Genomic DNA, 22260 nt, shown 5'->3' with positions numbered 1-22260 from the left:
TACGTTCCTCGTCGCCAGATGTTTCATTCCAGGCTTATGTCTATGTCTTACACCTGTCATATGTTACGCAAACACGTTATGTGAACCGCTTAGTCTGATTGCGATAGTTCTGTCAGCTTCTGCTTCGAACGCTAGCGTTGTGCCATGTCCTGGGGGCCATCTGGTGGGGAATGAACGTACCATTTCCATTTCTACTTCTTTATAACATTCCAAATTCAAAAGTCATTGTTTAAGAAGCCCTTCTCGTGGGCAGTCGAGAATTCTTCTGAGGACGCAGAGCATAGTTTTCTGCGAAACGTTAAGAATTTCACCTTATTTTCTTGACACGGCACAAGCCCAAAAGCCTATACAATATCTTGTCTATAAGTACGGGCCGCGAAAGCATTAATGGCAACATTAATGGTGCGATAGTTTTCACACCGGTCAGCACTGACTTTCTTGGGAATAGGTATAACAACATTCTGCCGAAAATCTGATCTTACTTCTCCTGTCTCATACATCTTGCACACTAAATGGAATAGCCTTGCCATGCTGGTTTCTCCTAAGGCAGTCAGTAATTCAGAGGGAATGTCATCAATTCCAGGTGCCTTGTTCCTATTTAGGTTGCTCACAGCTCTGTCAAACTCTGACCTCAAAATTGGGTCTCCCATTTCATAAGCGTCAACAGCCTCTTCTTGTTCCAGAACCAAATTATCTACATCTTCACCTTGATACAATTGTTGGATATGTTCCTGCCATCTTTCTGCTTTGTCTTTCTCCCTAGAAGTGGCTTTCCATCTGAGCTCGTAATATTCATTTCCTTTCTCCAAAGGTTTCCTTGATTTTCCTGTGTGCAGCATCTACCTTTCCTAGGACCATACAACCTTCAACATCCTTGCACTTCTCCATCAGCCAGTCTTCCTTAGCTACCATACACTTTCCATCCACTTCATTCTTTAATCGCCTGTATTCCTTTCTGCCCTCTTCATTTCTAGCATTCTTGTATTTTTGTCGTTCCTCAATCAGGTTTAGTATCTCCTGAGTTATCCACTGATTCTTAGTTGATCTTTTCTTCCTTCCTAACATTTCTTCAGCTGAACTGCTAACTTCATTTTTCATGACTATCCACTCTTCCTCTATTGTGTTTTCTTCAGCCTTTTCATTTAGTCCTTATCCAACATGTTCCTTGAAGCAATCCCTCACACTCTTTTCTTTCAACCTGTCTAGATCCCATCTTTTTGCATTCTTTCCTTTCTTCAATTTCTTCAGCTTCAGATGGCATTTCATGACCAACAAATTGTGGTCAGAGTCCACGTCTGCTCCTGGGAAAGTTTTGCAGTCCAACACCTGGTTTCTGAATCTCTGCCTAACCATAATGAAGTCTATTTGATACCTTCCAGTGTCTCCAGGTCTCGTCCACACAGCCGTCGTTTGTGGTGTTTGAACCAGGTATTGGCAAGGACTAGATTATGATCAGTGCAGAATTCAACCAGCTAACTTCCTCTTTCATTCCTTTGTCCCAATCCAAATTCTCGTACTGTATTACCTTCTGTTCTTTGGCCTACCACTGCATTCCAGTCTCCTATCACAATTAGATTCTTGTCACCTTTTACATATTGTGTTAAATCTTCTATCTCTTCATATGTTCTTTCAATTTCCTCATCTGCTGAGCTAGTAGGCATATAGACCTGCACTATTTTGGTGGGCATTGGTTTGGTGTCTATCTTGACGACAATAATTCTTTCACTATGCTGGTCGTAGTAGCTTACCGGCTGCCCTATTTTCTTATTCATTATTAAACCAACTCCTGCATTTCCTCTGTTTGATTTTGTGGTGATAATTCGGTAGTCGCCTGACCAAAAATCTTGTTCTTCCTGCCAACGTACTTCACTTACACCAACTACATCTAAATTTAGTCTATCCATCTCCCTTTTCAGATTCTCTAATCTTCCACGACGATTCAGACTTCTCACATTCCATGCTCCAACTCGCAGAATGTCAGTATCCATCTTCCTGATGATCGCCCCCTCTCGTGTAGTCCCCACCCGGAGATCCGAATGGGGGACTAGTTTATCTCCGGAATATTTTACCCGGAAGGAAGCCATCATCAGTACATCATTCATACAGAGAGAGCTGCATGTCCTCGGGAGTTAATTACGGCTGTTTTTTCCCATTGCTTTCAGCCATGTAGCAGTATCAACACAGCTAAGCCATGTTGAGTATTATTACAAGGCCATATCAGTCATTCATCTAGACTGCCGCCCTTGCAACTACCGAAAGGCTGCTACCCCCCTTTCGATGAACCATTCCTTAGTCTGGTCTCTCAACAGATACCCATTCAATAAGGTTGCACCTGCGGCTCGGCTATCTGCTTCATTGGGACATGCAAGCCTCCTCACCGCGGCAAGGTCACATGGTTCGCAGGGGAGGTTATGTAGTGAAATTTGTCGGTTGAAAGTTAAATGTTACCTGTTTTAAGGCTAGCTGTGGATGGCTCACATGTTTTCAAACAAAATCATTCCAAATTTTGCAGGAAAATCAGCATTATGCTACAACTCCCAGTCAGTTATGAAGAAAAGCTTATGAATTTTCTCCATTTGCTAATAGTTTGTGCCAGAGAATCTCATATTCATTCTTGAACATTAGTAATGCAGATCAGTCGTCGGTATGTGTTGAAGGTTACGATATGATGAGTTCTTCCATAATGTTATAATGTATTGTATGTTAGGATTTGCAGTTTTCAGTACAAATATTTAACAAAGTTTTATAAAATAAAAAAAAGATTCAAAATTATTTTTTTATGAGTAGGGTTGAAAAGTATTTCTTGTGCACTTTGTTGACGAAACTAGGTACTAGCCATTATTATATACGCAATGAGCATATACGAGTATCATTTAATATGGTCCCTATCAGTGAGAAATTGGGGGCGCGGCAGTTGCGCTGGTACGGACATGTACAACTTCGAGATGATCATTCCATTAAGAGAGCTCTTGCAATCAAGGAACCAAAGAGAGGACGCAGACATCCGAGAGCAACATGGTGGTGCACAGCCAAAAAGGCCTTGAATAGAAACGGCATTCCAGTGGCGGAGACATCCAACCGCAGGGAGTACTCTCTAGGGATCAGAAGAGCCGTCCTTGAGTGATACTTGGGAGTGTCCATTGTGGGCACACATACGGCCAGGGAAGAAGGACAGTTGTTAAAATCCCCACAAATCAATTGCCTTAACATTATGGTGGTAATAATTAGCTCTGCAGTATCATTAGATTCAAATTTCAGAACTCATTCCATTCACAAATCAAAAATGGCAGGGAGCAGGGACCTGGATAATTACTGTTCCGTGGTTTCTGTGGAACAGCAGGGGTGAAAGAAGGTGCGGGCTAGAATGGGTCTAACTACAAGGCCACAAGATGAATTTAAAATTTCAATAAAGATTATATTTTCAAGAATATCAAAACTTAACAAGATTTAACAAAGAGCTTTAGACTTCAACAAAAACCAGCGAGTCAAACAATAACCAACTATCCAGTCCAAGACCAAGAAAACAATTTTCCACTAGGTGGAATAACAATGAAAGGCACGTACAAGAATAATTTTACCAGTTCAGGGATTTTTTACAAGTTTTGGGCTTCGAGCCCCACTTTCACAATCCTTGAGCTATTAGCCCAACTTTACCAAGGTACAAATTTGAACTAAGGGGCAGAAAACCCCATCATACCAAGGAGCGCTTGCTCCTAATGACCATGTTAAGCCCCCTATAGGCCCCCACCAAAATACAAGAAAGAGCAGACCCGCTCTCAATTTTACAAGCCTATCAAAGGGCACGACAAACTTTACTTCTAACTGCCCTCAAGGCACACTTACAAAGAAACAGGGGTATCATGTACCCAACCTACAGGGCCTTCGCATGTAGAGAAAAAAAAAAAAAAAGAAAAAAACAGGTTAAGTTACTGGCCCAAAGTACAGAGAGGACTGGAGGCGTGAACTTGCACTCCTAAATACACATTTTAAAACGTAAGTGGTACTAGGCCGATTACACAGGGGCTAATCCCAATCTATGGAGGTGACTAGTATACAAGATAAATTTAACACATTAAGAAGGAAGAGAAAGACGGTTACGAATATAGTCACCTCAAATTCAAAATGAAGAGGAGCTTGAGAGGGTAAAGCACTCTCTATCCCCGCTTTACAGTTAAAGAGATTTGTAGATTTTACATAGACTGAAAAGGGATTTACATTTTAAAGAGGTGGGTTACATATTAAAGGTTTTGAACCTTTCCCGCAAGTTAAACTGCTGAGCTAGCGAGAAAAAAAGATGTTAAAGGGCCATTACCTTGTTGAAGAGCTGCTGCCTGAAGAAAGAGGCGCTTCCCGCCCCCTGCTACGTATTCACACACTGAGTTAGATGTTATACGAGTGGTCCGGAGACAAGAAAATCAGCAGTTTTTATACCCTCGTGGAAAATTCGAGACCTTTCATGAATGATTAGGACCCGCCCACAAAAGTTTTATTGGCTAACAGCAAAAACTTATACACAAGGCAATGAAGAAACACCTTATTGGTGGGAAATAGCTAATAGCTAATAATAGCTAATAATAATAAAGTTCATATATCTCAGTAATTGCAGTTCAAGTCCCTGAAGTAGTAGTAGTAGTAGTTTTTATAGAAATATTTGAGAAATTAGTGTAGACAACCTCGTATTTTTCAGTAGGCCTAATTAAGGACACTTTTATTTTCCGTCCCGTGGAGTAGGGAAAATAATAGTAATCCACCAGCAATAATCACATAACCACATTTCAGTAGAATTGTAGTGAAGATAAGGTATAATATATTAGATAGTATCTTGCCAGTTATATTCGTGTTTTTCTTCGTGTACGGCAATCTTTTCGATACTTAAGCATTTAACCAAACGCAGTGCAGTGTAGTGTAGATACATTGTAGTATAGATACAGTACATTTAGATAGTGCCGTATCTTGCCTGCTATATTCGTGTGTTATTTTTCGTGTGTATCTATTAGACCGTAATACTAATAATAATTTGTCTAAGCATTTAGCTTCGTTGGTAATCTTTGAGTACAGTAGTTCTTGCAAATTTCATTTCTGTTGTGCTTAGTTTAGTGACATACGGTACGGTTCCGTAATTAGGATACGTCTGAAAGTAGTTTAACATTACTGTAGTGTACTGTACAGTAGTATACGAGTAATATCCTATTAGAATTTAGTGTGATTATTTTATTATTGTAAAATATTTGTGTAGTACTGGTGTAGTAGAGGTATCCGTAGAAACTCGTACTAAAATACTGTTGTTGTAATTAGAATAGGCTTAATTGCAGTTTGGAATTGTGTAGTTCTTGTGTAGGCTACTACTTTCGATATTCAGTAATTAACAGCAGTTTTTATCCTGTCAGGGGTTGTAGGATAAAAAAATAGAGCACGACTAAGTAGTATTGTAGTGTAGTCGTATATTAATTACCTTATTGTTGTGTACTATCCCAGACAATATATCCCTCCGTTCATTTATTTTTTTGCAAATAAGTTATTTTATTTTTAATTTCATTTTCCCCCCGTAAAGAATGGCTAAGGAGCGCGAGTGTAGTTTCTGTGGGTGTGGCGAGGCATTGAGGGGTATGAGGGAGGAGTTGGAAAGTTTGAGGGAGATAATTAGGATTCTCACAGAAGACAGGAAGGAAGATAGGACCTCCTCAAACAACGTACAGGTTACAGTAGGTGTACAAGAGGGAGGGGAAGGAAAGGGAGGAGTTGTAGAAGACAGGTGGTCTAATGTTCTAAGGGGAAGGAGATTGCAGGCTAAGAGCTCTATTCAGGATCAGAATTCAGGACAGGTGTCTGTGCAAAATCGGTACGAGTCACTCCAGGTAGAACAACAGAGGGAAGATGAGGGACAGGGAACTGTTGCTGAGATGTGTGGGAGTAGGAGGAAGGGAAAAGGTAGGAAAGGAAAATGTAGAGTAGATGATAGGAAAAGACAGGTGGAACAGGGTCATGGGAAGGAGAAAAGGGAGGAGGAAGTAGCTTCTGCAGTTATCAGGAAAGAGAGGGCTGACCAGGAGGGGAGGGGATCAAACGAGGTGGGTAGGGTTGAGGCTCTGGTCATGGGAGATTCCATCGTTAGACACGTGGGGAAAGTGTGTGGAGGAAAGGGTACCAGGGTAGAGTGTTATCCAGGAATTAGGTTGAGGCAGATGTTGAGGAAAGTAGAAGAGAGAGAGGAGGGGAAGGAGAAGGTGGTAGTGTTTCACGTTGGTACCAACAACGTAAGGCAAGCTGATATAAGTACCAACATAGTTGGAGATGTGTGGGATCTGGTACATGCAGCACGGGTGAAGTTTAAGAAAGCGGAGATTGTTATTAGTGGAATACTGTGTAGAAGGGATACTGACTGGAGGGTGATTGGGGATTTAAATGAGACTATGGAGTGGGTATGTGGGAAACTGGGAGTGAAATTTCTAGATCCAAATGGGTGGGTAGGAGATAGGGATCTGCGCTCAGATGGCCTTCATTTAAACCGCAGTGGTACGTATAAGTTAGGAAATTTGTTTGGAAGGGTAATAGGGAGGTACATTCAGGGAAACGGGATGGCCTAGGGAGCGGTGATAAGGGAACAGGGAACTGGAAATCAAGTAGGGATGACATAAAATTGTTAGTGTTGAACTGTAGAAGTATTGTAAGGAAAGGAATAGAATTAAGTAATTTAATAGATATATATTCACCAGATATTGTAATAGGAGTTGAATCATGGCTGAGAAATGATATAATGGATGCAGAAATTTTCTCACGGCACTGGAGTGTGTATCGTAGAGATAGGATAGGAAGGGTGGGAGGCGGAGTGTTCATTCTGGTGAAAGAAGAATTTGTAAGCTACGAAAAAGTTAAAGATGAGACACATGAAATTCTAGGTGTAAGGCTCATTTCTAAAGATAATAGGCAACTTGATATATTTGGAGTGTACAGATCGGGAAAGGGTAGCACTGACGCGGATTCAGAATTATTTGATAGGATAGTCAGCTATGTGGGAAACGACATGGAAAGAAATGTGATTGTAGCGGGAGATCTGAATTTGCCAGATGTCAATTGGGAAGGAAATGCGAACGACAGAAAGCATGACCAACAAATGGCAAATAAGTTAATATGGGAAGGACAGCTGATTCAGAAAGTGATGGAACCAACCAGAGGGAAAAATATCCTGGATGTCGTGCTGATAAAACCAGATGAGCTCTATAGGGAAACTGAAGTAATAGATGGTATTAGTGATCATGAAGCTGTTTTTGTGGTAGTTAAAAATAAATGTGATAGAAAGGAAGGTCTTAAAAGTAGGACTGTTAGGCAGTACCACATGGCTGATAAAGCAGGCATGAGGCAGTTTCTAAAAAGTAGCTATGATCGGTGGAAAACGGTAAATAAAAATGTAAACAGACTCTGGGATGGGTTTAAAGAAATTGTTGAGGAATGCGAAAACAGGTTTGTACCATTAAGGGTGGTAAGGAATCGTAAAGACCCACCTTATTATAATAGAGAAATAAAGAGACTAAGAAGGAGGTGCAGACTGGAAAGAAATAGAGTTAGAAATGGCTGTGGAAGTAAGGAGAAATTGAAGGAACTTACTAGAAAATTGAATCTAGCAAAGAAGGCAGCTAAGGATAATATGATGGCAAGCATAATTGGCAGTCATACAAATTTTAGTGAAAAATGGAAGGGTATGTATAGGTATTTTAAGGCAGAAACAGATTCCAAGAAGGACATTCCAGGAATAATTAATGAACAAGGGGAGTGTGTATGTGAGGATCTTCAAAAGGCAGAAGTATTCAGTCAGCAGTATGTAAAGATTGTTGGTTACAAGGAAAATGTCGAGATAGAGGAGGAGACTAAGGCCAAAGAAGTAATAAAATTTACATATGATAACAATGACATTTACAATAAGATACAAAAGTTAAAAACTAGAAATGCGACTGGAATTGATCAGATTTCTGGGGATATACTAAAGACAATGGGTTGGGATATAGTACCATATCTGAAGTACTTATTTGATTATTGTTTGGTCAGAGGAGCTATACCAGATGAATGGAGAGTTGCTATAGTTGCCCCTGTGTATAAAGGAAAGGGTGATAGACATAAAGCTGAAAATTACAGGCCAGTAAGTTTGACATGCATTGTATGTAAGCTTTGGGAAGTCATTCTTTCTGATTATATTAGACATGTTTGTGAAATTAATAACTGGTTCGATAGAAGGCAATTCGGTTTTAGGAAAGGTTATTCCACTGAAGCTCAACTTGTAGGATTCCAGCAAGATATAGCAGATATCTTGGATTCAGGAGGTCAAATGGACTGTATCGCGATTGACCTGTCTAAGGCGTTTGATAGGGTGGATCATGGGAGACTACTGGCAAAAATGAGTGCAATTGGACTAGACAAAAGAGTGACTGAATGGGTTGCTATATTTCTAGAAAATAGATCTCAGAGAATTAGAGTAGGTGAAGCTTTATCTGACCCTGTAATAATTAAGAGGGGAATTCCTCAAGGCAGTATTATCGGACCTTTATGTTTTCTTATATATATAAATGATATGAGTAAAGGAGTGGAATCGGAGGTAAGGCTTTTTGCGGATGATGTTATTCTCTATAGAGTGATAAATAAGCTTAAGATTGTGAGCAACTGCAACGTGACCTCGAAAATGTTGTGAGATGGACAGCAGGCAATGGTATGTTGATAAACGGGGTTAAAAGTCAGGTTGTGAGTTTTACAAGTAGGAAAAGTCCTCTCAGTTTTAATTACTGCGTTGATGGGGTGAAAGTTCCTTTTGGGGATCATTGTAAGTATCTAGGTGTTAATATAAGGAAAGATCTTCATTGGGGTAATCACATAAATGGGATTGTAAATAAAGGGTACAGATCTCTGCACATGGTTATGAGGGTGTTTAGGGGTTGTAGTAAGGATGTAAAGGAGAGGGCATATAAGTCTCTGGTAAGACCCCAACTAGAGTATGGTTCCAGTGTATGGGACCCTCACCAGGATTACCTGATTCAAGAACTGGAAAAAATCCAAAGAAAAGCAGCTCGATTTGTTCTGGGTGATTTCCGACAAAAGAGTAGCGTTACAAAAATGTTTTAATGTTTGGGTTGGGAAGAATTGAGAGAAAGAAGAAGAGCTGCTCGACTAAGTGGTATGTTCCGGGCTGTCAGCGGAGAGATGGCGTGGAATGACATTAGTAGACGAATAAGTTTGAATGGCGTTTATAAAAGTAGGAAAGATCACAATATGAAGATAAAGTTGGAATTCAAGAGGACAAACTGGGGCAAATATTCATTTATAGGAAGGGGAGTTAGGGATTGGAATAACTTACCAAGAGAGATGTTCAATAAATTTCCAATTTCTTTGAAATCATTTAGGAAAAGGCTAGGAAAACAACAAATAGGGAATCTGCCACCTGGGCGACTGCCCTAAATGCAGATCAGTATTGATTGATTGATGATTGATTTGATTGATTGATTGATTGATTGATTGATTGATTGATTGATTGATTGAAATTAATTACAGAAATTTAGGATTGGTTAAATTCAAAATAGGCGGAAAGGAAGCTTAATATTGCCAACCCTCAAATAAAAGAACAAAATTTAGTAAAGACAAAACTTATGAATACAAAATTTCTCCAAGAATGTTCATTCCTTCGCACCAGAGTGCATAATCATAGTTTTTAGTAGAGACATCTGTTAGAGAATGTCCACACTTCTTGATCAACAAAAGCAAATCAAAAACACCTAGAGACATCTTCTGATAAACAGGAGAGTTAATTCAGTTGTTACAGTTCAGGGTTTCTCCTATAGAGAAGTTTCAATTGGCGCAAGATTTGAACTTGCGTTGTAGAGGTGTACCGCCCGGTACAATTACAATGCAGCAATGCTTGAACACATTGAAAATTTGAGTCTGCCTTCAGTCTTGCACTCTTGGAACTGAAACGGAATATTTTTTCATGAATCTGTCATTTACAAAATCTAACCAAATGAAAGCTGCCTAACAGTTCTTCAGGCATTTTACAAAATTATGAAAAGCTAAGAAACATTGATAGTCTGGATACTATGATTTACTCTTCTAGAAAAGTGAAAGGGTTTGGTGTCTTTAAGGCTCAATGGGAATTTTAAATTAGGTAATTTAAGTGCTGTCAGATCATAGAAAAATCCAAAAATCAAATCCAGAGATCATAGCGCTGACTAGATATAGATGTATGTGAAAAGAGACTTTATGATCATAAAAATGTCTAGTAACATTTGATGAGTCTTAAGGAATGTGAAATTTTAGGCTTTATATCAACTATAAACTCTTGAGGGCATCATCCTCTATGGAGACAGGTAACAGATGGTTTGAGATATGAAAGTGAATCAGTAGTTCTGAATTGAAAGACACCATGAAACTTGTAAGCTGCTCCCCTCAGGACTATGGAGAACTTACCTAACTTTCATCTTTAGTAGAATTGTTTTCTCTTTACTGACAGGCCAGTTACTTGATTACAGCTTTGCAACCCCCATGAGATTCTCGTTAGCCTTTATGTGAGTCTGAAAGGCATTTCATTTACAGTAACTCAAAACTGTTCCTTAAAATTACTGTTAAATTGACTTAATGTGACATGCTTTTTCTTCAGTCTGACAGGTCAACTCCTTTGGCAAGGAAGGAGGAACTATACCTGGAAATACAAACCAGAGGTCCAACAGCGTATGAGAAACTTTTGGGAGCACTGATAGAGACAGGGCATTTTGACTTGGCTAGAACTTTGAAGCCAACTCTTGATATTGGAACCTATATTTTATCTCTTCAAAGACAGCAGGAAGATAATGTTCCTAGGGAATCAACAACTTTGCGACACAGGTATGTGATGGTTTGGGCTTTATTTAGGCTATGGCTTTGCAGATAAGATCATGTAACCCAGTGTCGGGCAGAGATGCATTACAAAGTAATAGAAGTACAGATTGTAGTTTATTAGCTTCATTAGCCCTGTATTGATACTTCCAGCAATCACAATTATAAACCTGGATTTCCCACCTAATCAACACTTGATTTATTTTTTATGTATTAAATACATTTAGGAGTACCAGCAGCTGCTGATGAATCCTAATTGGATAAAACAACATACAATAATGTTAAAACTCTACTTATTTCTAAGTTTACAATTTGTAATAAAACTTAAATCAAATTGGAGTTATAAAGGTCTAAAATTATGTCTAAATTTGTGAAATGTCACTGGTATGGCCTTGATGCTCTATTTGCAAGCACTTGATGAACTGTACATTTCTATATTAAAACAAGTATGTATTTCGGCATGTTTTGAAGCATGTAAACTTTAGTGAAATGAGTTAAAATCTTATCACTAAAGTTGGGGGCTTATCGACATTAGATTTGTCTTGTGGGTTTAATTGTCCAATGTTTGGTGTTCTGGGATTTCCGTGGTTTACAGAGGTATAAGAAGCAGCTGGGGTGATTGGTGGACAAAGAATTAACTACTGTCGGATTTTTTATTATGGACACTCGAGTTTAGGCTTTAATTACAAACGAACCAATAGGCCTATTGCAATGCGAGTTATACCAATATTTTCCTTGTTTAATTCTACATTAGCTTATATAAGACAGATTGTTTTTGACGTTCATTAAATATTTTTTATTTGTGGTTGTAATAAGTATTGCCCGTATTTTTGGCTTCTTCTCTAGGAAGCGCTCACTTAGGAATATATACAAGGAAAACTACTTCTCGGATGGTAATGAAATTTTTATATGTTATAACCACATGTAATTGTAATGTAATACTCAAGTTACAATTTTATTCAACCACTCCGAAAAATGTTCTTATCATTTTTCTAAAGCTACTCTTTCTCAGCCCAGGATAAACGTACAGCAGCAAACTTGGGCTTGTTTTGAAGCACTCCGTCATGGTTATCAGAAACTACAACAACTGTAACCGTACAGTGTGGTACCGAATTTATGAAGAGTAATATTGAAAGGAGATTTTGTGCACGCTGGACAGTGCGATTAACAGCAGGCGGGGTGTTGAAATCGGGTGCAGTGTTGCCGCGTTCAGTAGTAATCACGCGCGCAACGAACACAGCTTTTCGTTTACTTTCAACTTGCAATGATTTTGAGTGCTATTTGTTTCTTTCAATGTGAGGGGGGAAAAGTAGGGGACAAGAGGTTCCCTGTGTACTAGAAGGTGGCAGATTGCCTTGGATAATCGCTGTCGTCATGAAGAGAGTAGGAGCCGCTTCAAAGGAGAATGATGGAAATACGTCATCCAGGTCAAGAAAGAAGTAGTATGTGAGACCGGTGCGTCCGAAAATCCATCTCGATGATTTTACTTCGGGCACAATACGAAGAAATATGCACGATTTTTATATGAATAAGATATTTCCCACAATTAAAAGCCTCCGCATGTAACTGTTAGATAATATGGCGGATTTTTCTGATATGTCAATTTCTACGCTTTTGAAAGTGCCGGTAGTTCAAAGCTTGGAATTCAGATTCAAAAAAAACTAAAAAGGAAACCAGTGCTAATGGAATCTGTAACAGTTGACATACCTACCTTAGACAAATTACAGACTTAAGAGCACAGGGCTACAAGATCTTCTTTACAGACGAGACGTGGTGCGGACAGAACCATACTATGAAATATGGGTGGCAAGAAAACGTGGTTGAAGCGTTAGAAAACAACTTTGACAACTATTAGTGAAGAAGGATTTATTGACGGTGCAGAACTTTGTTTTATTGGCAAGAAAAGATGTGATGATTACCACAATGAGATGAACTCGACTCATTACGAAGAATGGTTCACGAAAGTCCTGAGTTTATTGCCTCAAAGGTCGTCTGTCGTTAAAGATCAAGCTCCATATCATACGATGGTCGATCCTTCATCTAAAAACCCGAACATGTCATGGTTGAAACCTGAAATTATATCTTGGATAACATCAAAGAATATTTCACTACCACCTAGAGCTTACGATTATAAAAAAATAAGAAAATTGGAGCTGATTGTCCTTGCTAGGCCTTATTTTCAAACACCGGTAAAGAAGCTGGAACAACTGACTAAACGACTTCGACCGGATGTACAGCTTGTTTGGTTACCGGTACCAGTGGCCCATTGCGAGCTTAGTCAAATCAAGCTCATTTGGGCTTACGTAAAAGGGAAAATAGCAAAAACAAATATGGCTAACACATTAGAAAATGGTAGATGTGGAAACAATGTATTAAACACGCTAAGAAAATTGAAGTCCATTACTGGGAAGAAGATGGACTGTCTGGAAATGTCCCTTATTTTGAGCCAGTCATAATCGGCATGAATGACAGTAGCACCGAACATCGGAACACAGTGATTTTTCAGACAAAGAAAATTGATAGAATTAAGTATTGTAAATATATGTAAATAATAATGCAAATAACTCTTGTGAAAATTGTACAGTGTTATATTTCTAAATTAGGAAGTCAACCATTTTAAAACCTGCGATTGAAGGTCGAAAGCCCTTATGAGAAGAGGTGATGGGAAGTGGAATTTAAGGAGGAAATAAAATTGAAGGTTGAAAGCAAATGAAAATGTGTTCGTTGCGTGCGCGTGTTTACTACTGAACGCAGCAACGCTGCACCCGATTTCACCACCCGGCCTGCTGTTAATTGCACAGTCCGGCCTGCACAAAATCTCCTTTCAATATTACTCTTCATAAATTCGGTACCACACTGTACGGTTACAGTTGTTGTAGTTTCTGATAACCATGACTGAGTGCTTCAAAACAAGCCCAAGTTTGCTGCTGTACGTTTATCCTGGGGTGAGAAAGAGTTGCTTTAGAAAAATAAGAACTTTTTTCAGGGTGGTTGAAAAAATTTGTAACTAGAGTATTACACTACAAATACCTTTAGTTATAACATATAAAAGTACCCAGTCTTACCATAAATACTGTCCCAACATTTGAGGGTGGCTGTACTTCTGCCCGAACGAGGGAGCGGCTGCAAAACAGGTATCGTGAGGCGTGAGTCATTGTTTGTTGAGCTGCAGAAGTGTACAGTTGTCAGTTTAAAGTTTTGAAGATGGGATGGGGGGAGTATGAGAATCGTGTGGCCGTGATAGTGTTACACAAGGTAGGGCAATCACCAGGGGAGATTTTCAAAACCCTCCAGAAGCTGAAAATTAGTTAAGATGTTAAGAAGATGGCGTCCGGTATTGTGAACACGGTTATGTCTACTCCCAAGAAAGTAAGTGTAAAACTTGATGATAAGTGCGGTAAATGCCGTAAAACAGTTAAAAACGGCATCCTGTGTAAATTGTGCGATCGTTGGTGGCATTTTAAGTGCGGGAAGAGGTCCAGGGAGGAAAAATTTAATGCAATTGAAGACTGGTTTTGTGATCAGTGCGTTGCGAATATTGTTATCGGTGATGGCGGCTAGAAATCTAAAGATAGAGAGTATGAAAATGCGTTGGAAATTATCAGTATTTTGCGAAAGGACATTGAGGATCTTAAAGCTGAAAATGACGCACTTAAGGATAAGATTAATGTGATGGAGTGTAAATATTTGAACTGTGGATTAGAGGTCGAGTTGGATTCGAATTATGAACCTGTGCGAACTGAAACAGTTAGGCCTAAAAACTGTAGACGATGGGAATCGGTGCCGGTAAAATACGCGGGCTTCAAAAAGCAGATAAAGGACGATTGTCACTTTCCTGTTTTAAAGAATAGGTTTGAACCCCTTGCAAGTGGCACTCATGAATCTGTAGATAACAGCTCTGAAGTAAATTTGTTGGATGTTCGAAGTGAAAGTAACAAGAATATTGTAAAACCAAGTTGCCAAACCTCGCGAAAATCTGTGAAGATAAGACTTTTTGCCGATAGTCAGGGGAGGAATATTGCTTCAGAATTAATTAGAAACAGCAAGCATGATGTTTCTGCTGTGATTAAGCCTGGTGCAAATTTTAATGACGTAACCTCAGAAAGTAAAAAATACTGTAAACATTTAGGAGCTACGGGGGTTGCTGTTTATCTAGCAGGGACTAACGACGTGGGAAGAAATAACGCAAGGGGAATGATATCTTCCCTCAGATCAAGACTCCAAGAGTTGCATCACACCAATGTTGTGGTATTTTCGGTTCCTCATAGACACGATCTTCCAGCATGGTCTTGTGTTAACAAAGAGGTAAACAAGGTCAATGAAGAACTTTTGAAAATATGTAGGCACTTCAAGAATGTAAAATATGTAGATATAAGTAATTTAGGAAGAAGATTTCATACCTGGCATGGTCTGCACCTAAATAGGTTGGGAAAAATGTATGCTGTAAATAGTATATTAGAGTTTGCTAATGCAATTAAAGATGTCGAGTGTAAAACTTTTCCTATTCCTCTAAAAACCTAGAGAAAGTGACCAATGTAGGGGTTGGTCTGTTGTGTTAGAGTCAAGGAATGATATTAATGCTTATGGTAGTCTAGACAGGTTAGGTACTTTTAAAACTGTATTGGAGAATAGTATTAATGTGCAAGGTGGACAGACTAGGTTAGGTTCTCATCAGATCACTAAAATCAATGAACCAGTAGAAACAATCATGAGCAACATAGTTATTTTTCACATTAACTTACAGTCAATTAGAAATAAACTGGATGAATTAGATGTAATACTCAATAAAATGCCTACTGATATTTTGTGTGTAAATGAGCACTGGCTGACTAGAGATGAGACCAATCTATATATACCTCATGATTTTGTATTAGGAAGTACTTTTACTAGAGACTTCCCACTAACACATGGTGGAGCTGCAATATATGTTAAGAAATCACTTAAATTTGAAGTAATAGATGTTTCCTCCTTTTGCATTAATAACCTATGTGAATCAGTAGCTATTAGATTGTGTGAATATGATTTTGTTGTAGTATCTGTGTATCATGCCCCTAACACCAACGTAAAATTATTTATATCACAGTTAGAGAAGTTGATTTCTTATTTAACTTGTAAATATGAGCAAAAGATTGCTATAGCTGGTGACTTTAATGTAAATATCTTAGAGGTATCACAAAATACTCAAAACTTCCTTAATATGTTAAGATCGCATGACTTATATTGTACACATGGTGAACCCACAAGAAATAATGCATGCCTAGATAATGTTGTAACCAATGTACACAAATCATTCTACAAATGTTCATTTCTAGGACAAGATGTATTGTCAGACCATGGTGGTATTTGGGTTGAATTTAAAATTAACTGTAAGAGAAGAGTTATCGAGTCATCAAAAGAATTAAAATGCATCAGACGTGTCATATCAATTAAAGGGGTTAATGAATTCCAAGACAAATTAATAAGAACAGACTGGACTAGCCTTTATGCCATGAATGATGTCAACCTTGCATTTTCTTATTTCATTAACACGATAATGATATATTTTAATTCAGCCTTCCCTGAAAAAGTTGTAACTATAAAGGCTAACAGCTCTAAACCAAGAAATAGAGTTAAAAACTGGTTTACGCCTAATTTGGGTAAAATGCGTAGGATTATGTTAGCTTATTATAATAAGTATAAATTAAATAATAATTTAAAAGATAAAGAAATATTCAAAAACTACAGGAAATTATATAAAAAACATATACATGAGGCTAAACTTGCAGCAAATGACAGGTACATCCAAAGTGCGAACAATAAATGCAAAGCTGCATGGTCTATCATAAGAAGTGCTAGTCATACTTTAAATAACAAAGATGTGATTCCTCTAGAACCTGATCAGTGTAATAGGTATTTTATCAATGCACATGAAAGCACATGTGATCAGGATAATAGCATTTCATCAGATGGGGATGCAAGTAAACATAATTTCTCAGACTGGTTGCATAACTTTGATCTTCCCTCAAATGTATTGAATAATGATTTTAGGTGGGTGGAAGTAAATCTGCAAACAGTCAGAAGTATTGTCACAAATTTGAATTCATCTAGTACCCAAGACATTTATGTCTCTCTAACAATACAATCAAAGCAGTTATTGACATGATATTAATGCCATTGACATTTTTAATAAATTTAATGCTTAGACAATGTGTTTTTCCTGAGTGTTTAAAGATGTCTAAAGTGATACCTATCTTTAAAAAGGGGGATAGAATGTACCCATCAAATTACCGCCCTATAACAATAGTACCCATTCTGAGCAAAATTATTGAATCCTGTATATTTATACAACTCGACGAGTACTTTTTCAAAAATAATTTGCTTTACAACAAACAGTTTGGATTTAGAAAGGGTCATTCAACGATAAAAGCAGTTGAATGTGTCATCAAAGACATATTAGATAATTTTGAGAATAAAACAGTCACAGGTGCTACATTAATTGACCTGACAAAAGCTTTTGATTGTGTCTCGCACGAAATCCTAATTCACAAGCTTGGTTATTATGGAGTAAGGGGTCATGAACTGAAATTAATGGCGTCCTATCTCCATCAGAGGAGACAGATGGTGGTAATAAGTGATAAAAAATCTGGTATGTAAACGGTTAAAACAGGTGTCCCACAAGGGTCTGTTTTGGGACCTTTCCTGTTTTTGGTCTATATCAATGACCTAGTATGTAATGTTCCCTGCACATCAGTTCTATATGCTGATGATACAACTTTCGTAAACAGTAATGTTGATATCACAACACTACAAAACCAAGTCAACACATCTGTTAAAATTGCTGAAAACTGGTTTCATCACAATAAATTAACTATTAACGACACTAAAACAGAAAATATCATATTTACCTTGGATCACACTGTAAATAATGGCTGCCGTAATTCTGTTAAATTATTAGGCCTACATGTAGATACAAGACTTACATGGGAAATACATACATCAGAACTCTGTAAGAGATTAGCCAGGGTGTGGTATCTGTTGCGGAAACTGAAAACCTGCATCAGTCGGGATATGCTACTTGCATCCTATCATGCTTTCTTTCACCCTCATATACTGTATGGGATCAGGTTATGGGGAAATTGTCCCACATCAAATAATGTATTTATATGGCAGAAAAAGGCAGTCCGTCTAATTGCTGGATTAGAATTTAGAGACTCCTGTAAAACTTCCTTTGTGAGCCTAAAAATTATGACAGTTCCCTGTTTATATATTCTTACAAATATTATGCATGTGAAAGAGAATCTTTCCAAATTTAAAGAAAGATCTACAGTTCACATGCACGACACAAGATACAAGACTGATCTGGATACTCCTTACTCCAGGCTTAGTAAAAGCACAAACAGCCACTGTTATCAACAGCTTAAGATGTACAATAAGCTTCCACTACCTATTCGAACATTAGACAATAGTGCATTTAACAGGGTACTGTCACAATTCTTAAGGAAAAAGGCATTTTATAGTGTAGAAGAGTATCTAGAATGTGGTATTTCAAAAACTGACCTAATATAGGTAGCTAAAATAATTTTTCTAATGACTCAGGCATAGTTACTAAGATATTGTATATAGATTATTTTTATTAATACTGACAATACCTAGTGTACATTTTCTGTACTTGATGGTGGAAGAATAAAATATCTAAAATATCTAAAAATATCTAAAATATCTAGTAAGAATTTTGTTTACCGCACTATAAATCGATTTGTTGAGGTTGGAACTGTGAGAGATCGCCCGTGCCAAGGAAGACCACGTACAGTACGAACACCAGAAACCATCAAAGCACTGGCGGCTCGTGTGTGACGAAATCCGGTAAGGAGACAGTCCGTGATGGCTCGTGAGTTACAGATATCAAAAATGTCTATGTCTCGCACGTTAAGCATTGACCTGGGACTCCATGCTTACAAACAATGCAAAGGACACATCCTGACAAATGAACTGAAGCGCCAGAGGCTTCTAAAATCAAAGCGCCTTACCTAAGCGTTATGTGGCTAATGGTCATCGTCGAAGCCTGTATACGGATGAAAATATTTTCAGTATTGAAGAGACTTTCAATGTCCAAAACGACAGGGTATATGCCCATTCCTCTAGAGAAGCTGGTGAAAAGGCTCCAAGGATCCAGAGGGGTCATGATCCCTCATCAGTTATGGTGTGGTGGGGTGTGAGCTTCGAGGGCACAATGGAGCTGCATTTCTGTGAAAAGGAAGTAAAAACTTCAGCTAAAGTGTACCAGGAGACAGTGCTTGAGGGACTGGTCAAGAATCTCAACAACACCCTCCTGCATGGACGGAACTGGAGCTTCCAGCAGGACTCAGCCCCAGCACACAAGGCACGGGGTAACCCAGCAGTGGTTGGAGGCAAATGTTCCTGATTTCATTTCCACTTCAGATTGGCCGTCTGCAAGTCCAGATTTAAACCCTTTGGACTACAAATTGTGGTCCAAGCTTCAGGAGATGGCTTGCAAGAAAAGACATTCCAATATTGAAAGCTTAAAGCAGTCTCTTCGGAAGGCAGTTGCAGAATTTCCAGTTGATGTGTTGCGTAATGCCATTGATGAGTGGCCACAAAGACTTAAGGCCTGTGAGTGTGCAAATGGTGGCCATTTTGAATAATTATTTGTGGTTATGATTCATAATGCATCTATGTAACACTTGTTATTAGTATATTAAAATACCGTATTTCACGGCATAATCGTCGCCACCGCGTAATCGTCGCATCCTTTATTTTCAATACAAAAATCGGACTTTAAACCTTTAATTACATAATCGTCGCACGTCCAAATTTTGTTCACTAATCTGGTTAAAAGGTAAATGGAACTGCAACGTAAGTTGCACATGAATGCGCAATTTAAATACGTGTATGGTTTATGGGCAATTTGGCAACACAGTCACGTTTGCGACATGTTGCACAACGTATAAATAAATAATACCGGTATATGTACGACGCATGGCTTACCGGTAGACTATCGGCAGTTTGACAACGTGGTCGCGAGACAGTGTACTATTTATTCACCACCTACATATTATGCTTACCGGTAGGCTATTGGCAGTTTGACAACGTGGTCGCGAGACAGTGTACTATTTATTCACCACCTACATATTATGCTTACCGGTAGACTATGGGCAGTTTGACAACGTGGTCGCGAGACAGTGTACTATTTATTCACCACCTACATATTATGCTTACCGGTAGACTATCGGCAGTTTGACAACGTGGTCGCGAGACAGTGTACTATTTATTCACCACCTACATATTATGCTTACCGGTAGACTATCGGCAGTTTGACAACGTGGTCGCGAGACAGTGTACTATTTATTCACCACCTACATATTATGAGTTCCTATTTGAAATACGTAAGGCTGTAAGTTATCGCTTATCGGCAACGTCGCCAGGAAATACCGGCTAGGTAGATTGAATGGACCTCGAACCAGCCCTCAGATACAGGTAAAATTCCCTGACCCGGCCATGAATTGAACCCGAGGCCTCCGTGTAAGAGGCAAGCACGCTACCCCTACACCATGGGGCCGGCTCCTGTGTTATTGCGCACGAAGTGAAATCCAAGACGATAACGCAGATTTCCACGGAATTATTCAGCCGAATTATTTACGATGTCTTATTATCCAATGCTATTAAAGTTTTATTTTATAAACTCGTCAGTAATGTAATGTAAAATCATCAATAACTGGGAAGAAATATTAACCTAATTACCGTATGTTTAAAAGAAATTGAAAAAAATGAATGTTTGTTACTGACGTCTCGGAATACAGTAGATCTACACCGCGCTAGCTAGAGCTCCGGTTTGCGAGCTTTGAGCAAGCGCAGTAGTGTGTCGCAACCAACAAGCTAAACTGATAAATTGTTGCATGCTTCCTTGCTGCCTAACAGTATTGGCTGCTCTGGAATGGACAGATCACAGATGCATTTATTTGTTTTAGATTTACGTGATTACTGTAGACATGTGTGCGTGAGAATTTAAGTTTTTAATTTGTGTTTTGGGTGTTTGCAGAAATAATTTGTTTTAATAGTGAACAATTACGGAAAGTCATTTATATCGCAAAACATTAACGCGTGAAGCATTTATAAGCGATTATGGGTAAATATAGAAACTATTCTGCGGGCTTCAAGCTAAGCGTAATTGCCATCGCTGAACAGCACGGGAACAGAGCTGCAGAAATAAAATTTTCTGTGAGTGAAAAGTTGGTGCGTGACTGGCGGAAAGTAAAAAACAAGCTAAAAAGCACAAACCCTTCTAGATGCGCGTTTAGAGGTCCTAAAACAGGGAAGATTCCTATAATTGACGAAGAAGTGTTTAGGTACGTCAGTGAAATACGTAACAATGGCTGCAGTGTATCATATGAAATGTTACAAATTAAGGTTCAGGAGGTAGCGCGCAAACACAACATACCGGTAACTCAGTTTAAGGCGACTCGTGGGTGGATTAAGGGGTTCATGCGACGACACAATCTGTCAGTGCGAAGGAGAACAACACTAAGCCAAAAGTTGCCTGCTGATTACACGGACAAGATTGTAAATTTTCACCGATTTGTCATACGTTTGCGCAAGGAAACTTCGTACTTGCTTTCTCAAATCGGTAATGCCGATCAGACTCCAATCTTTTTTGATATGCCTCGCAACAGCACTATTGCGCTAAAAGGATCACGGAGTGTATTAATGAAAACCAGCGGTAGTGAGAAGTTGCGATGCACGGCAATGCTAGCCATTACAGCTGACGGGAGAAAGTTGCCGCCTTACATCATTTTCAAGAGGAAAACGATGCCTAAGAATATACAGTTTCCCCGTGGAATTCATGTACGAGTGCAACCAAAGGGTTGGATGGACGTAGAACTCATGCTGGACTGGGTTAAAACTGTTTGGAATAGAAGACCTGGTGCACTATTAAAACAACCAGCTCTGCTTGTTTTAGATAGTTTCCGAGGTCACCTCGTGAACGAAGTGAAGCAAATTCTCACTACAAATAAGACACGACAGATAGTCATTCCTGGTGGCCTAACATCTGCTTTGCAGCCACTAGACGTATGTGTTAATAAACCCTTTAAAGACCACTTACGTCGATTTTACAACGAGTGGATGATGAGCGGCGATCAGCAATTGACGCCCGCCGGAAATATCAGGTGTCCACCCTTGGACTTGTTATGCTCGTGGGTGAAGAAGAGTTGGGATCTTATACCACCTGAACTAGTCTCCAAGAGCTGCAAAAGGACTGGGATTTCGAATGCACTAGACAGTTCCGAAGATGACGCAGTGTGGCTGGGAGACGAAGAATCTGATACTGGTATTAACAGAGGCGAGGACGGCGCATCAGATAGCGAAACCTGCGATAGCGACACCGAAGATTTGGAATAAATTGCGTACCGGTAAGTCCGC

General features: G+C 38.9%; 1 protein-coding gene across 3 annotated transcripts in view; it reads left to right on the top strand.

The window, feature by feature from the left end:
- LOC136864813 (caspase-3) overlaps window positions 1–22260 on the top strand; it is a 336586-nt gene that overhangs the window by 94505 nt on the left and 219821 nt on the right. For all 3 annotated transcript variants that reach the window (XR_011017867.1, XM_067142239.2, XM_067142240.2), the window contains one exon: window positions 10631–10854. Coding sequence is in view for 2 of the 3 variants with exons in the window: in XM_067142239.2 (XP_066998340.1) it covers window positions 10631–10854 (224 nt within the window). In the remaining variant the exon portion in view is untranslated. The remainder of the gene's footprint in view (window positions 1–10630; window positions 10855–22260) is intronic.

Source organism: Anabrus simplex, chromosome 2 (assembly GCF_040414725.1).
Source record: "Anabrus simplex isolate iqAnaSimp1 chromosome 2, ASM4041472v1, whole genome shotgun sequence".
In the NCBI taxonomy this organism is placed as follows: Eukaryota; Metazoa; Arthropoda; class Insecta; order Orthoptera; family Tettigoniidae; genus Anabrus; species Anabrus simplex.
Note: the sequence above shows the minus strand (reverse complement) of the source record. Positions and strands in the feature narration are given on the sequence as shown.